This window comes from Mastomys coucha, unplaced genomic scaffold (genome assembly GCF_008632895.1).
Source record: "Mastomys coucha isolate ucsf_1 unplaced genomic scaffold, UCSF_Mcou_1 pScaffold8, whole genome shotgun sequence".
Lineage (NCBI taxonomy): Eukaryota > Metazoa > Chordata > Mammalia > Rodentia > Muridae > Mastomys > Mastomys coucha.
The window spans coordinates 51,596,393-51,610,165 of NW_022196914.1; the positions used below are offsets into that span (position 1 = coordinate 51,596,393).

Genomic DNA, 13,773 nt, shown 5'->3' on the forward strand with positions numbered 1-13,773 from the left:
AAACCAAATAGGAAACTATTAGTATCCAAAAATAATGTGATTGTTAAAGTACACTTTGTGAAATTGAGTCTTTTTCTTCCTTTATCTACCTAAGGTATTCACTGATTGACTTTAATAAAAATCTGATGGCCAATTAGCTGAGCAGAAAGTGGAAGATGGGACTTCTGGGAAGGGAGAAAGGAAATCTGGAAAAAAGAAGGTGGAAAGCTTTAGGCAGGAGACATGGGAGGAGACAGATGTGATCACGGGCCTAGAAGGTATAGCTAAGCACATGGGTGGTTATAGCTATACCACAAGGTTAGGTGGTCAGGATTACCTAGATGAGCAGCTAAGCACATGGGTGAACGAGGCTAGGTGGTCAGGATAACCCAGATGAACTAGTTGAGAGTCTGCCTAGGTAAGGCCTATGTCTCTGAAATATAGTGTGCTTATTTGGAAAAAAGTTGATCCAAATAACTGCCACCATGTTAACTTCTAGCATTAATTAATATATATAATCTTAATATTATATATTATATAAGAATAATATTAATAATCTTTTATTTTACAAATGGTGCCCAATATGGTAGTACACATAAGCAACCCCAAAAATTCTACAAGGGACACTTACAGTTGATAAAAACCTTCATTGATGTGTCCGGTTTAACTCAAAAAAAGTTTTCAGTGGTCCTCTTATATACAGATGACAAAGGGGCTGAGAAACACCCTTCAAAACAGCCACAAGTAATATAAAATATTTCCTCAGAGGTATTCTAACGGAGCAAGTGAAAACCTGTATGGTAAACACGTCAAGTCCCTGAAGAAAGACGCTGAAGGAGATAGCAGAGGATGGCAAGATCTCCCATGATCATGGATCAATAGGATCAACATAATAAAAATGGCCACCTTACCAAAAGCTATCTACAGAATCAATGAAATCCCCATCAAAATTCCAACACAATACTTTACAAACCTAGAAAGAACAATATTTCAACTTCACATGGAAAAACAAAAATTCCCAGAACAGCTAAAATAATTCTATACAATAAAAGAACATCTGGAGGTGTCACCATCCCTGATTTCAAGCTGATTTCAAGAGCAATAGTAATAAAAAATTTTTAAAAAATTCTATTGGCACAAAATCAGACAGGTAGATTAATGGAATCGGATCAAAGACCCAGATGTAAACCCACACACCTCTGGACACATGATTTTTGATAAAGAAGCCAGAAATACAAAATGAACAAAAAAAGGCACCTTCAGCAAATGGTGCTGGTCTAACTGAATGCTGGCATGTGAAAAAATGCAAATAGTTCCATATATCCATCCATCCCTGTACAAACTCAAGTCCAAGTGAATCAAAGATCTTAAAATGAAACCACATGCCCTTCTGGTCTAGGCCAAAGCCCTGAGCAAACCTTGGGCACGAACCCCACAGACAGTCCCACAACACTTGGAGGAAGCTGCACTCCCAGGTGCTCTAACATGCCCAGGATCCCAGGATCCCAGGATTCCAGAGGCAGTTTGACTCCCAGGAGCTCTGACACACCCAGGATCTCAGGATGACAGGATCCCAGAATCCCAGAATCCCAGAGACAGCTGAACTCTGAATAGTTCTAACACAACTACGATCACAGGAAGGACAGGATCCAGTCAGATATAGCCAGGGCAAGTAGCACTAGAGATAATCAGATGGAGGGAGGCAAACATAAGAACATAAGCAACAGAAACCAAGGTCACTTGGCATCATCAGAACCCAATTCTCCCACCATAGCAAGTCCTGGATACACCATCACACCAGAAAAACAGGATTCAGATCTAAAATCACTGACGATAGAGGACTTTACGAAGGACATAAATAACTCCCTTAAAGAAATACAGGTGACCAGAGGTAAAGAGCTAGAAGCCCTTAAAGAGGAAACACAAAAATCCCTTAAAGAATGACAGGAAAACATAATCAAACAAGCAAAGGAAATTAACAAAACCATCCAAGATCTAAAAATGGAAGTAGAAACAATAAAGAAATCATAAAGGGAGACAACCCTGGAGTTAGAACACCTAGGAAAGAGATCAGAAGTCATAGATGCAAGCATCACCAACAGAATATAAGAGTGAGAAGAGAAAATCTCAGGTGCAGAAGATACCACAGAAAATATTTTCATTGACACAACAGTCAAAGAAAATACAAAATACAAAAAGCTCCTAACCCAAAACATCCAGGAAATCCAGGACAAAATGAGAAAACCAAACCAAAAGATAATAGGTATAGAAGAGAGCAAAGACTCCCAACTTAAAGCGCCAGTAAATATCTTCAACAAATATAGAAGAAAACTTCCCTAACCTAAAGAAAGAGATGCCCATGAACATACAAGAAGCCTAAAGAACTCCAAATAGACTGGACCAGAAAAGAAATCCCCCCACCCCCCGTCACATAATAATCAAAACACCAAATGCACTAAACAAAGAAAGAATTTTAAAAGTAGTAAGGGAAAAAGGTCAAATAACATATAAAGGCAGGCCAATCAGAATTACACCAGACTTCTCACCAGAGACTATGAAAGCTAGAAGATCCTGGGCAGATGTCATATACACCCTAAGAAAAGATCTTCACCAACTCTACATCTGACAGAAGGCTAATATCCAAAATTAAAAAGAACTCGAGATTAGATATAAACAAACTAAATAACCCAATTAAAAATGGGATACAGATCTAAACAGAGAATTCTCAAAGAGAAATCTCAAATGGCTGAGAAACACTTAAAGAAATTGTAGTGGTTGTCAACTTGACTATATCTGGAATAAACTACAGTCCAGAATTGGAAGGCTCACCAATGATCCTAATCTGAAGGCTGGGAGATACAAGTTTCTTACCTGGATCTTGGCATGGAGATCTTGAGGCATAGTGGCTATGAATTCCAAAAGATTAAGACAAGAAGATCTGAGTTCAAGGCATGGTGTGGCACACACCTTTAATCTGAGCCACACCTTCCGCTGGAGACCTCCATAAGGACACTGGAAGAAGGAAGATTTACTCTCTCTTCTTTGCTTGCTTACCTTGTGGGACTGAGCAACTGCTAGATCCTTAGACTTCCATTCACAGCTGCTGCTGACCATTATTGGGAGTTGGACTACAGACTGTAAGTCATCAACAAATTCCCTTACTATATAGAGACTACCATAAGTTCTGTGACTCTAGAGAACCCTGACTAATACAGAAATGTTCAGAACAGAACTCACGTGAGCTGCAGCCATGATGGAAGCAACTGGAATGGAGACAACTCCACGTTTTCCTGCATGGATAAAAGCTCTGGGTTCACCTGTGAGCAGTTCCAGGAGCTAAGAAAGCACTTCTAGACAGACCCCAACCCTGAGGAGGAAACAGACCCCCAACCCTGAGGAGGAGGCTCTGGAGGTCTTGGCTGATGCGCTCAAACTGACCAAAGGATGCATTAGGTACTGGTTCTTCAAGAAGAGGTGTGAGATGACGCTCAAGCGGATGTCTAAGGCCCACAAGAATTGGAAAATATGTTGTCACCACTGGACATCAAGAGGGACCACCAGCCAGAACCCCAAGGAAGCCTCTCAAAATGACCCTGGACTCCCCAAAGCTTTGGAAGCCTTGAAGAGTCACACTCTCTTTTGGGAACCAAGCAGAGACTGCATATCACAGGATTTCTGACTTTTCAACTTCCTTGCTGGGGCAAGAAGCTGTTGGGATTTATGTCTATGGAAGATACATTAATAATAAAGCTTACATTCATAGAAACGAAAATGACTGCTTTAAAAAAAAATGTTCAACCGCCAAGTATCAGGTAGAGCTCAGGGAGTCCTGTGGAAGACAGTGAGGAAGGATTGGAGGAGCCAGAGGGATCAAGGACACCACAGGAACACAGCCCACAGGATCAACTCTAGTGGGATCACAGAGATCAGGGAGCCTGCATGGGTCTGTCCTAGATCCTTTGCAGATATCTTATGGTTTTGTAGCTCGGTGTTCTTGTAGGGTCTCTGACTCTTCTGCCTGACTCTGGGACCCTTTTCTTCCTACTGGGTTGCCTTGTCCAGCTGCGATGTAGGAATCTGTTCCTGGTCTTGTAGCTTTTTATGCAGTATTTAGTTGATGTCCCTGAAAAAGCCTATTTTTGTTTTTGCTTTTGTTTTTTCTGAAAGGTAGTAAAGGGAGGAGGAATGAATCTAGGGAAAAGGGAAATGGAGGAGAGACTGGGGTGGGGCCAAGGAGGGAAAACTGAAGTTGGAATGCAATATATGAAAGACAAATAAATAAAAAGAAAACATAAAATAAAACACCACCCTGGACTGGCAAGCGATGGGCTTGCAGCACATCCCCTCCTCCTACAAACGTATACTACTGAAAACCTCACTGCAAGTTTTTCTTTTCAGACATTTGTAACTTTTCTGTGTACACTGATTATCAGGGGAAAAAAAATCCTGTTCTATCTAAAGTAAAACCCTTTTAGAATTCAATCAATTCAGAGTAATTCATCTTATTGGCCAGGTTTTATCAACATATACAAGTAAGCTGATTCTAGTTGGATTATAGATATTTATCATGTAACCCTGTATGGACAGGTTTACATTCTTTAGAAACAGTCTGACCTCAAAACAGTAAGTACCAGTTTAGGAGATAATGAAAGAGAAGCAGAGGAACCACACTGTTACAGAAAAGCCCTGAAGAGAAAGGGAAGAACAGAAAACATTTAGGATACTCTGCAGTTATGAGAATCTCACTTGATTAGAAGGAAAATAATATCTGCTATGTACATACTTATGTATATATAATCTGTGTTTTTTTCCTGTGTTTTTTTTCCTTGTTCATTGTTTGCTTTCTTGTTTAAAACAAAGTTCTGTGTCATTGTGGCTGTCTCCAAACTTGCCGTGTCGCTGAAGAGAGCCTCGAACTCCTGATTCTTCTGCATCTGTCTCTGGAATTAGAGGCCTACACAGCCACACCAAGCTGAGAATCTCTCAATTACTCTCTCAGCTAAAGACTAGCAAGAAATCAAGAGGCACAATACTGTATGTCTCAGTCAGCTTTAAAAGTATTCTCTCTTACTTGTGAGCTGGAACATGGAATACTCATAAGAAAGCAAACTTACATAGATAGATGGTGCCTCCAAACGGAACTGCTGCATCAAACAAAGAGATGAAATTCCCTAGGATTTCAAAGTAATAAGAAGGAAGAAATAAGGGTTTCACTCTTTGAAGAAATTAAAAATAGTATTTAAAACCATAATGGTCAACAGCTAATTCAAATGTTCTTGGATTGTTTAGGCTGTAATGACTGTCCCTTTTTCATTTAATATTTAATTCTTGTACTATTGGTCACCTAAGAGGTCATTCTAGTCATTGCATCTAGTTAGTGCATGGATGGACCTTAATTAACTAACCCACTATGGTTGCACATTGCAGTTGCTTCTGGTTTGTTTCCTACCATAAATACGCTCTTCCTGATAATATTCTGCATGCATTTCTGGTTATTATGTGAGCACCACGCTGAAGTTTACTCTGATGTAAAAGCATTACATCAAAACCAGCATGCTTGCTAAACTGAAGGATAGATATGGAAACATAATGAGGCAGGCTCGACAAAGCGCCAATGGCAGAACACTGCGAGGACGGGGCTTCCAGTGAAGCACTCCTCCCTCATCCCTAAATGGTGAGGCGCACTGGGCAATGTTACAGATGGAAAATGATGAGAAACAGATAGGAGGGTAAATTTGTCTACTCAGTGTAGATTACACATACCATGTGCACAAGTTTAAACTCTGTCAAGTCACATCAGAAAGAGTCGGCTTCTCCTATTGTCACAGCACTTGAGTGCTTTCAAAATCTCTGCCAACTTGCTAGACAAAAACCAGTGACTTTCGTTCTTAATCATCATTTCTGTTACCTTTCTAAGCTAACACATAATGAATTGATAAAGTTTCCTAACATTTTTGGCTTCAGGTTTGGTGTTGGCTACTGAGCCATGAAGCAGTAATCAAGAATGAAGCAACCATGCAGCACTTAGCACCCCTAAGCACAGAATCCGTAAGAACGACTTAGGATCAAACACTACTAGAGCAGGTTACTCCCAGACCAACAGCAGAAAACATGAGAAAAAGGAGCATCTCCACCAGACAAATGGCTCGGCGGGTAAGGTGCTTTCCAACTGCACATGAGGAGCTCAGAGCTGAGCTCAGAGCACCAGCACCCTGTATGAGCTGAGGGAGTAGCATGTCCTAGCACTAGGGATATAAAAAAAGAAGAGCCTGAGTCAACTGTGAGCTCCAGGTTCAGTGACAGACACCTATTTGAGCAAAGGAGAAAAATATCAACATGGACCTAGCATTTGTACACACTCAGGTACATATATACACCCACAGACATTATAGGCACATGCACAAATAGAAATGAACATTCACACACATACCAAAAGAAACATGTGCATACAGACAGTAACATGTACACACAGAGAGACAGAAACATGCACACACAGAGAGAGAAAGACAGGAACATGTATACACAGACAGGAAAGGATGCATACACATGTACACAGAGAGCACACACACACAAGGACACATGTATAAAGAGTGTCTACCTCTTTACTAAGATGCTCAGAATTCAAACACTTATGATTTCTTCCTTTGTATTGAAGTAATAGTTCCCATCAATCATCTGTAAGACAAATTTAAGTTGCTACCACATCTACCTTTCTATAATTTTTAAAAAGAACTTTAAATTTATTTTGCTAGGGATCACACCTAGGGCCCATGTGCTAGACAAATAGTTTGCCACTGAACTATCTCCCCGCTTCTTAACTCTCTTTAAAATTATGGTGACTGGAATTTTCCCCTCAAGAGGTGACACAATATTCCACAGTGGAGGAATAGATGAAACGGGAAGAGAACGATGCATTCTCTCCCTTTTGGGGGGTTAGAGACCTGAAATCAAGGTGTTGAATCATGCTCCCTCTATGGCTCATAGAACGAACCTGTCACCTCTGTGCTGTTGTGGTTAACAGCAGTGCTTGACATTCCTTGGCTTATAGCTACACCACTCTACCTTCCATTTTTGTGTAGCTTTCTCAGAACTTTGTGTGTCTGTTTCTGTCTTCAAATGTCCCTCTACTTATAAGAAGAAAAAGCAACCCCTCCATCAATCATCTTCCATCTGTTCAAATCCCAGTGCTTCCTGAAGTACGAGCATATAACTATGGTATAGTCATGAAATAGAATGCTGCGGAGCCACTGAAGTGAACTGTGGACTCTGTGTTTACTGAAATGTAAGGATGTTCATGATATTCTTCCTGGTTACCAAATACATGTATAGGAGAAACCTAAGGAAAACAGGTAGTATCTTCCAAAATACTAAAGGTATACGGGGAATTATTTCAGTTTTACAGATCTCCCTATTGTTTCAGAATGGATATCTACAACTTTTCTTATAAGAAACATTTTTTTTGAAATATAACAAAAAAAAATATTAAGGCTATGTGTATTTTAATTAAACAAAAAAAAGACTGAAAATATTCCAGAAAGTCACTAAGAACTCAGCGCTTTAATAACATTTAATTTTGTAAATTTCTCAAGTCAATCAGATTTTCCTAAAGAATGAGACCCAGATGCTACACATTTCTAAATGTATAAAAAACCAGTCAAAGGCAGACTGGGCACAGAGTTAGATCTGTATAGGTTGAGCCATCACTAGATAAAAACCAAAACAACAGAAGGTATTGTGTGTCTTCAGATCCAAGAAAAGGTGTGAAGGCTCTAGAACTGAAGGGACTCACAGTATACACCACAATTGCTGTTTTCACTGCTATGAAGCAAATGACCCATCAGAAATGAAGCTCACATACCTACCACAGTCCCAGGATCCAAGGGCTATTTAATTTCTTAATGTATAAGCATACATAAAACCAACTGAAAGCTCTTAATGAATATACCTCATGAAGACTGAATAGGAACTCATGGCACATGAACCTACTCACCTCTGTGGGGAGACATGTGTGCACACTAGCAGGTGTTCCCAGATGGGGTGTCCAGTTCTCATTCTTTATTTGAAATTGTGTTTTGCACATGTAGCCATCGGAACAGTCCTGTGCTCCACCAACAAGGAAGACATGAAAAATGTCAATTAGTGCAAGAACTCAACTCTCGAAGAACTACCATGTCACCTGTGTTCTAAGCCATGCCAGGAGAAACCAGGCACTTTAAATGAGATACTATGGATGACCAGACTAACCCAATGTACACTGGGTACTACTTAATAAATATCAACCTTACTTCCCTAGCTTTTTTGCTTATTAATGTTCCTCTTCTACTCTTTTCAATCTACTAGCCCAGCACACCGAGGTAAGAGAGCAAAACTTCAGGATGATAAACAGTAACAAAGCACTTAAACCTCACAGAAAGAAGTACCATGTGAGGAATGGTGTCCACTGGGAGACCTGAGGGTTCACAGCAAGACTGGAAGTGAGCCGTATTGTCTCTTCAATGAAAGAGATGCCAGAGAGCAATAACTGTGTGCCGCACCTCCTCAACTGTCTGGGGAGCCTGCATTTCCCACTTCCTTACGGTGCCTTCCAACATTCTGTGTACCATAACCCATGGAAGTTTTGTCTTACACTGGACCGTTCCCCTTGGATCAGTGGTTCTAGTTCTGTCTTCAGGGGTCAAAGTCCTTTTACACAGAACTGCTCTTCAGAGAGCTGAAAACAACCACCTCATATTCACATGTGTGTCAATCACAGGAGAATGTTCTCGGTCTCGCACTGGCTTGTTTCCTCTTTAGAAAGCATTTGATTTCTGTGCATGCACATCTGGGGAGTAGTGTCTCTGTGAGTGTATGTACATGTGTGTGAGAGTGGCCATGGAGGCCAGAGGCACATGCTGGGTTCCTTGGATCTGGACTTACTCATGTTTGGGAGACGCCTGATGCAGGCTGGGATCAAACCCTGGTTCTCATGACTAAGCAGCAAGTCCTCCTAACCACTGAGCCATCTCTCCAGGCCCACTAACTGCTTTCTTTTCTGCTTTCTTATACTTGTTCTTAAATCCAGCCACGTGTAGTATATATCTAACTATAATAAGTTCCATTTTAAGGCAAAACTTGGTGAGTTCCATAAATTGATACAGAAGACTACAGCATCTCTCCGTATATAGATATGTCCGCATGCAAAGGAATTGGTCTTCCAGCAGCACCCTGTCACCCAGCATTTATACCTTAACAGGATCTTACCAATAATTAAGGAAGGAGGGGTTGCTTTTTCTTTTTATAAGAAGAGGGACATTTGAAGACAGAAACAGACACACAACGTTCTGAGAAAGCTACACAAAAATGGAAAGTAAAGTGGTGTAGCTATAAGCCAAGGAATGTCAAGCACTGCTGTTAACCACAACAGCATAGAGGTGACAGGTTCGGTCTATGAGCCGTAGAGGGAGCATGATTCAACACCTTGATTTCAGGTCTCTAATCCCCCAAAAGGGAGAGAATGCATCGTTCTCTTCCCGTTTCATCTATTCCTCCACTGTGGAGTATTATATTGTGTCACCTCTTGGGGGGAAAATTCCAATCACCATAATTTTAAAGAGAATTAAGAAGCAGGGAGATAGCTCAGTGGTAAACTATTTGTCTAGCACATGGGCCCTAGGTGTGATCTCTAGCACCCCAAAATAAATTTAAAGTTCTTTTTAAAAATTATAGAAAGATAGATGTGGTGGCAACTTAAATGTATCTTACAGTTCGTTAGACTGACATCCTGCCAGCCCTTACTTGGAAGCTTGCTACTTATGACTCAATTCTGAATGAATGGCTGGATCCAATTTATTCTAGTTAGTTAATACTACTGTCATAGGTTATTGAGCATGCTGAATCTCATTCCTGACTGGAGAGTACACTATCAAATATCTAAAATTACTACTTTTAGTTATTTCATTAATATTAAGCACTAGAGTAATTGTCAGAATTATTGTTTTAAATTTCATATTTATCATCTAACCTATACTATCAAAATCACTGTATGTGGACAACATAAATTTAGGCAAGATAGCATGCTGGCTCATCTCCTACCTAACATATATGAAGTCTAGTTTGATGCCCAGCACTGAAAAAAATTAATATTTGCTCAAACAGCACATAAATGCAATGACTACAGCATCATTACTATTCGGGTTTATCAAACAACCACTCTGCTTTTGGAACACTAGCCAATTTTCTTCTAAGTCTTTGGCAAAAGGAGGTCTTCTCTTGTACAAAATCCAAACAGTAGCTATCCAGAAGCCATCATGTAATCAAATAGACCCTGAGAATGAGGCTAACAAGAACTGAAGAGAGTGCCTTGTGCAGACAGGCCAATGTAAAAGCCAGAGAACTATCGCCTTAAAGCTCTACAGTCTAGTAGCCTAGAGCAGGACACAATGCCTACTAACTCAAGTCTCACCGTTGCAGTGACGTTTTCTATTCCAGTCAGTACTCTTTCTTCACTTCTCCACCTACTTCTATGTTTACCATGGTTTACGACTTAATTTGATCCACTAGGCCAACTGGTATTAAACATCCCTTAGTTTTATTTCTCCCAGTACATTATAAAAAAAGCAGAACCACTTGTTAGAGGAAGCCAGTTTCAATTGCAGAATCCAGACTATCATTCCACATAAAATCCCCATCCATGTAGCCTGCAGATCATCACGAGAGGATAAAAAAACAAGAGGACCACACATTTCACCCATGTCAACCCTCCATTTCAGAGAAAAGAAGATGAAGGGATAAAGCATGTTCAAGAAACTTGTTTTTCAGCTAAGTAAGGGTAGACATAGGCTAGTGTTTACATTCATGACAGACGAGCCTGAGTCATCCACGAGTATTCTGGGGACCGGAAGCATTACCATCACAGGAACACAGAGTCCACAGGCCAGCCTCAGGCCCCTGAACCAGTGTTATCAGCTGAGTGCCGTACATATCTGGAAGCGCTGGGGCAATGTACAGTAAAAGCCTTTACTCAGTGGGATTGCATTGGCATTCATTCTCTACCCTAGCTGCTCAGGAGACTATCCCAGTGTTGTAAATGCTGTGGCTGGGGTCTCATCTTAGACTGACTTATCCAGAGCCAATACCCCAACAGCTTCTAGTGCAGTGCCAGCACTAGGAACACTGAGCACCTGATGAACTCGGAGCATTAAGGAAGTAACTAATAGCTGCCTAGGAAGAAAGGGGGGCAAGACCTTGATGAAGTCCATAATTCCGTGGGACCTTTCCAAAGGCTGAAATCAACTCCATTACTACTCACTAGGAAGGTTTCACCAAGCTGAGACAGTAACCTCAGACCCTGCATCCCAGCACCTTAACTTACCCCGCCCTGACCTCGTCCTCTAGTCACCATTACTAGGTACCTCCATTATCAGGACATCTTGCTAACCATCTGCCATAAAGCAGTTGCTGTACCTGACTGTCACTGTAGAAGAGAAATGAACAGGGGAAATTCAGGTGCAAGAGCTCAAATTCCATAAAGAAAAATCCAAAATACTTCTTTGTAGACAAACTTTTCCCTTATCTAAACAGAATGCTCATTGCTATTTTATAACAAAACTCACAAATGTGAAAGATTAAAACAGAAGTTAATCTGCCTTCTAAGATACGATGGAAGGCTGGCTCTGTACCTCAGCTGATGGAGCACTCAGCTAGCATATGCAAAATCCTCAGCTCCTCCCCAGCACTGCACAGAGTTATAATTCCCCATGACTGACCAGAAGTCCAAGGTCATCCTCAGCTCAATCGCTAGTATGTGATCAGTCTGAGCTACAAAAGACCCTGTCTCAAAACGGGAAGGTCAAAACCAGAAGATAGAAACATTCTGTGACAGAGGTCTAGAAACATGGCTCAGTGGTTCAGAGCACTTACTGTTCTATCAGAGGACTGGAATTTGGATCCCAGCACCCAAACGGAACTGTACATGTACAATCTAGCAGTTTTTTGGATCAGGCAGCTCACGAATAAACCAAGGGATCCAATACCTCTTTCCAGCCTCCACACCCACCTCCCCCAACACAATGTGAATATACACATATACCACATACATACATACATAATAAATAATAAAATTTAGCTTAAAAAAAAGAAAAAATATGTTGCACAGAATAGAAAGCTAAAGGGACAAATATAAAAATGACAAATATAAAAAGGGACAAATGCAAAAATTAGAGCTTTTGTCATACATAAAAAGGCACCAATCCACTCAATATATAAACAGCTTTAAATTCCTCCAAATGCACATCATTACAACAAATCAAGGGACAAATATAAAGATGCAAAAAAAAAACATAGCCTTGTCATAGAAAAACACTGATTTCCTCAATATATAAACAGCTTGAAACTCCACAAAATGCAAATAGTTATAACAAATCAATAAAAAAGACTAACAGTCCAAGGAAAATGAGCAGAGAATAGGTGGGAACGTAGGCAGACAGACAGACAGACAGATAGATACGGAAATATGTATAGATAAAAACACATTCAGCATTAACCATAAGAAAAATGCAAATTAAAAATGATGTGACAAACTTTTCACCTATGGATCAAAAACCTATGATGTGCAACATACACACAAAAATATGGGTCAAACAGGCAGGATTCCCCAACACATTGCCAGGAGAAAAAAAAATTTAAATCAGTATTATATCCTTAAAAAGCAAGTTAGCAAAAGCCATCAAAACATAAAATATACTGCGGGGTATGGTGGTGCACATCTATAAATGCCACACCAGAGGCAGTGGCAGGTAGATCCCTGTGAGTTGGAGTCCAGCCTGGTTTACAGAGAAAGTTCCAGGGCAGCAAGGGCTATATAGTGAAAGTGTCTCAAAACTTAAGAAAGAAAAGAAAAGGGGAAAAAATGCTGGAGTCAGAATTGCTACATCCAGGAATGTATAGATACGGTCAGTCACATTTGTAGAAAGTGAAATTCCTATGTTGGCACTAATTACCAAGTTCTGTTTTCATGGCACAAGATCTAAGAAATACGAGATGGTAATATAAATTATTACATATTCAAACAATGAGATTCTTCACAACTATAAAAAAAAGACTTGATATTGTCTACAAGTATTGCATTGAACATTATCCAAGGTAACCTTAAATTTTCTTCAAGCATTTATTAGACATAAGTATATGCTATGTGTACTTTGAATATTCATGTAGAAAGATATCTAAAACCTTAGTCTCACTGGTAATCTCTGAAATGATAAGCAAGCACAGAGAAAACACTTTTTATATTTTTTAATGTAGGAATCTTTGTGCCTTCGTGTAAGTGATGCTTACTTCAAACAAATAGCTGGCTGTCTTTTACACATCTGCTTCCAGGCCATTATGTTCCTACTGTATAGCCAAATGTTAAAACTTTTGGAGAGAAAACACCCTGTGGGTTCTATAGCGTCCCAGAGAGACTGGCAAGTGTTATGGTGTATTGCTGACTGCATTTTGGATGGAGATCTAAGAATTTCACATCCAACAGAACATGTTTGGATTTGCTTTCTTACAAGCTGTCATAGGGCTATGCCACCCACCCAGAGAGCAAGGATATGCCTGCCACAGTCCGGCCACACAAATAATTATGGGGCTTCTCTTGCTGAATTTAATAAGCTTTTTACAAATTGTCTCTTTTTAAAAATGCCTTTATTTAAAAAGAAAAGTTATCTGAGAAGCCTCAGCAGTGCTTTGGGAAAAGGCACGGCATTGAAATCTAACACCGCCGTCCACATAGCACTGAAATCTAACACAGCCGTCCACATAGCACTGAAATCT

At 40.1% G+C, this 13,773-nt stretch overlaps 1 protein-coding gene across 7 annotated transcripts in view; it reads right to left on the minus strand.

Moving 5' to 3' along the window:
• Atg10 (autophagy related 10) overlaps window positions 1-13,773 on the minus strand; it is a 277,555-nt gene that overhangs the window by 201,052 nt on the left and 62,730 nt on the right. For 6 of the 7 annotated variants that reach the window (XM_031360617.1, XM_031360620.1, XM_031360622.1 and 3 more), the window contains exons 3-4: window positions 7,970-8,077; window positions 5,094-5,150 (exon numbers count right to left, since the gene is read on the minus strand). In XM_031360617.1, the coding sequence (XP_031216477.1) occupies window positions 5,094-5,150; window positions 7,970-8,077 (165 nt within the window). The remainder of the gene's footprint in view (window positions 1-5,093; window positions 5,151-7,969; window positions 8,078-13,773) is intronic. The other variant, XM_031360618.1, reaches the window with a different exon arrangement.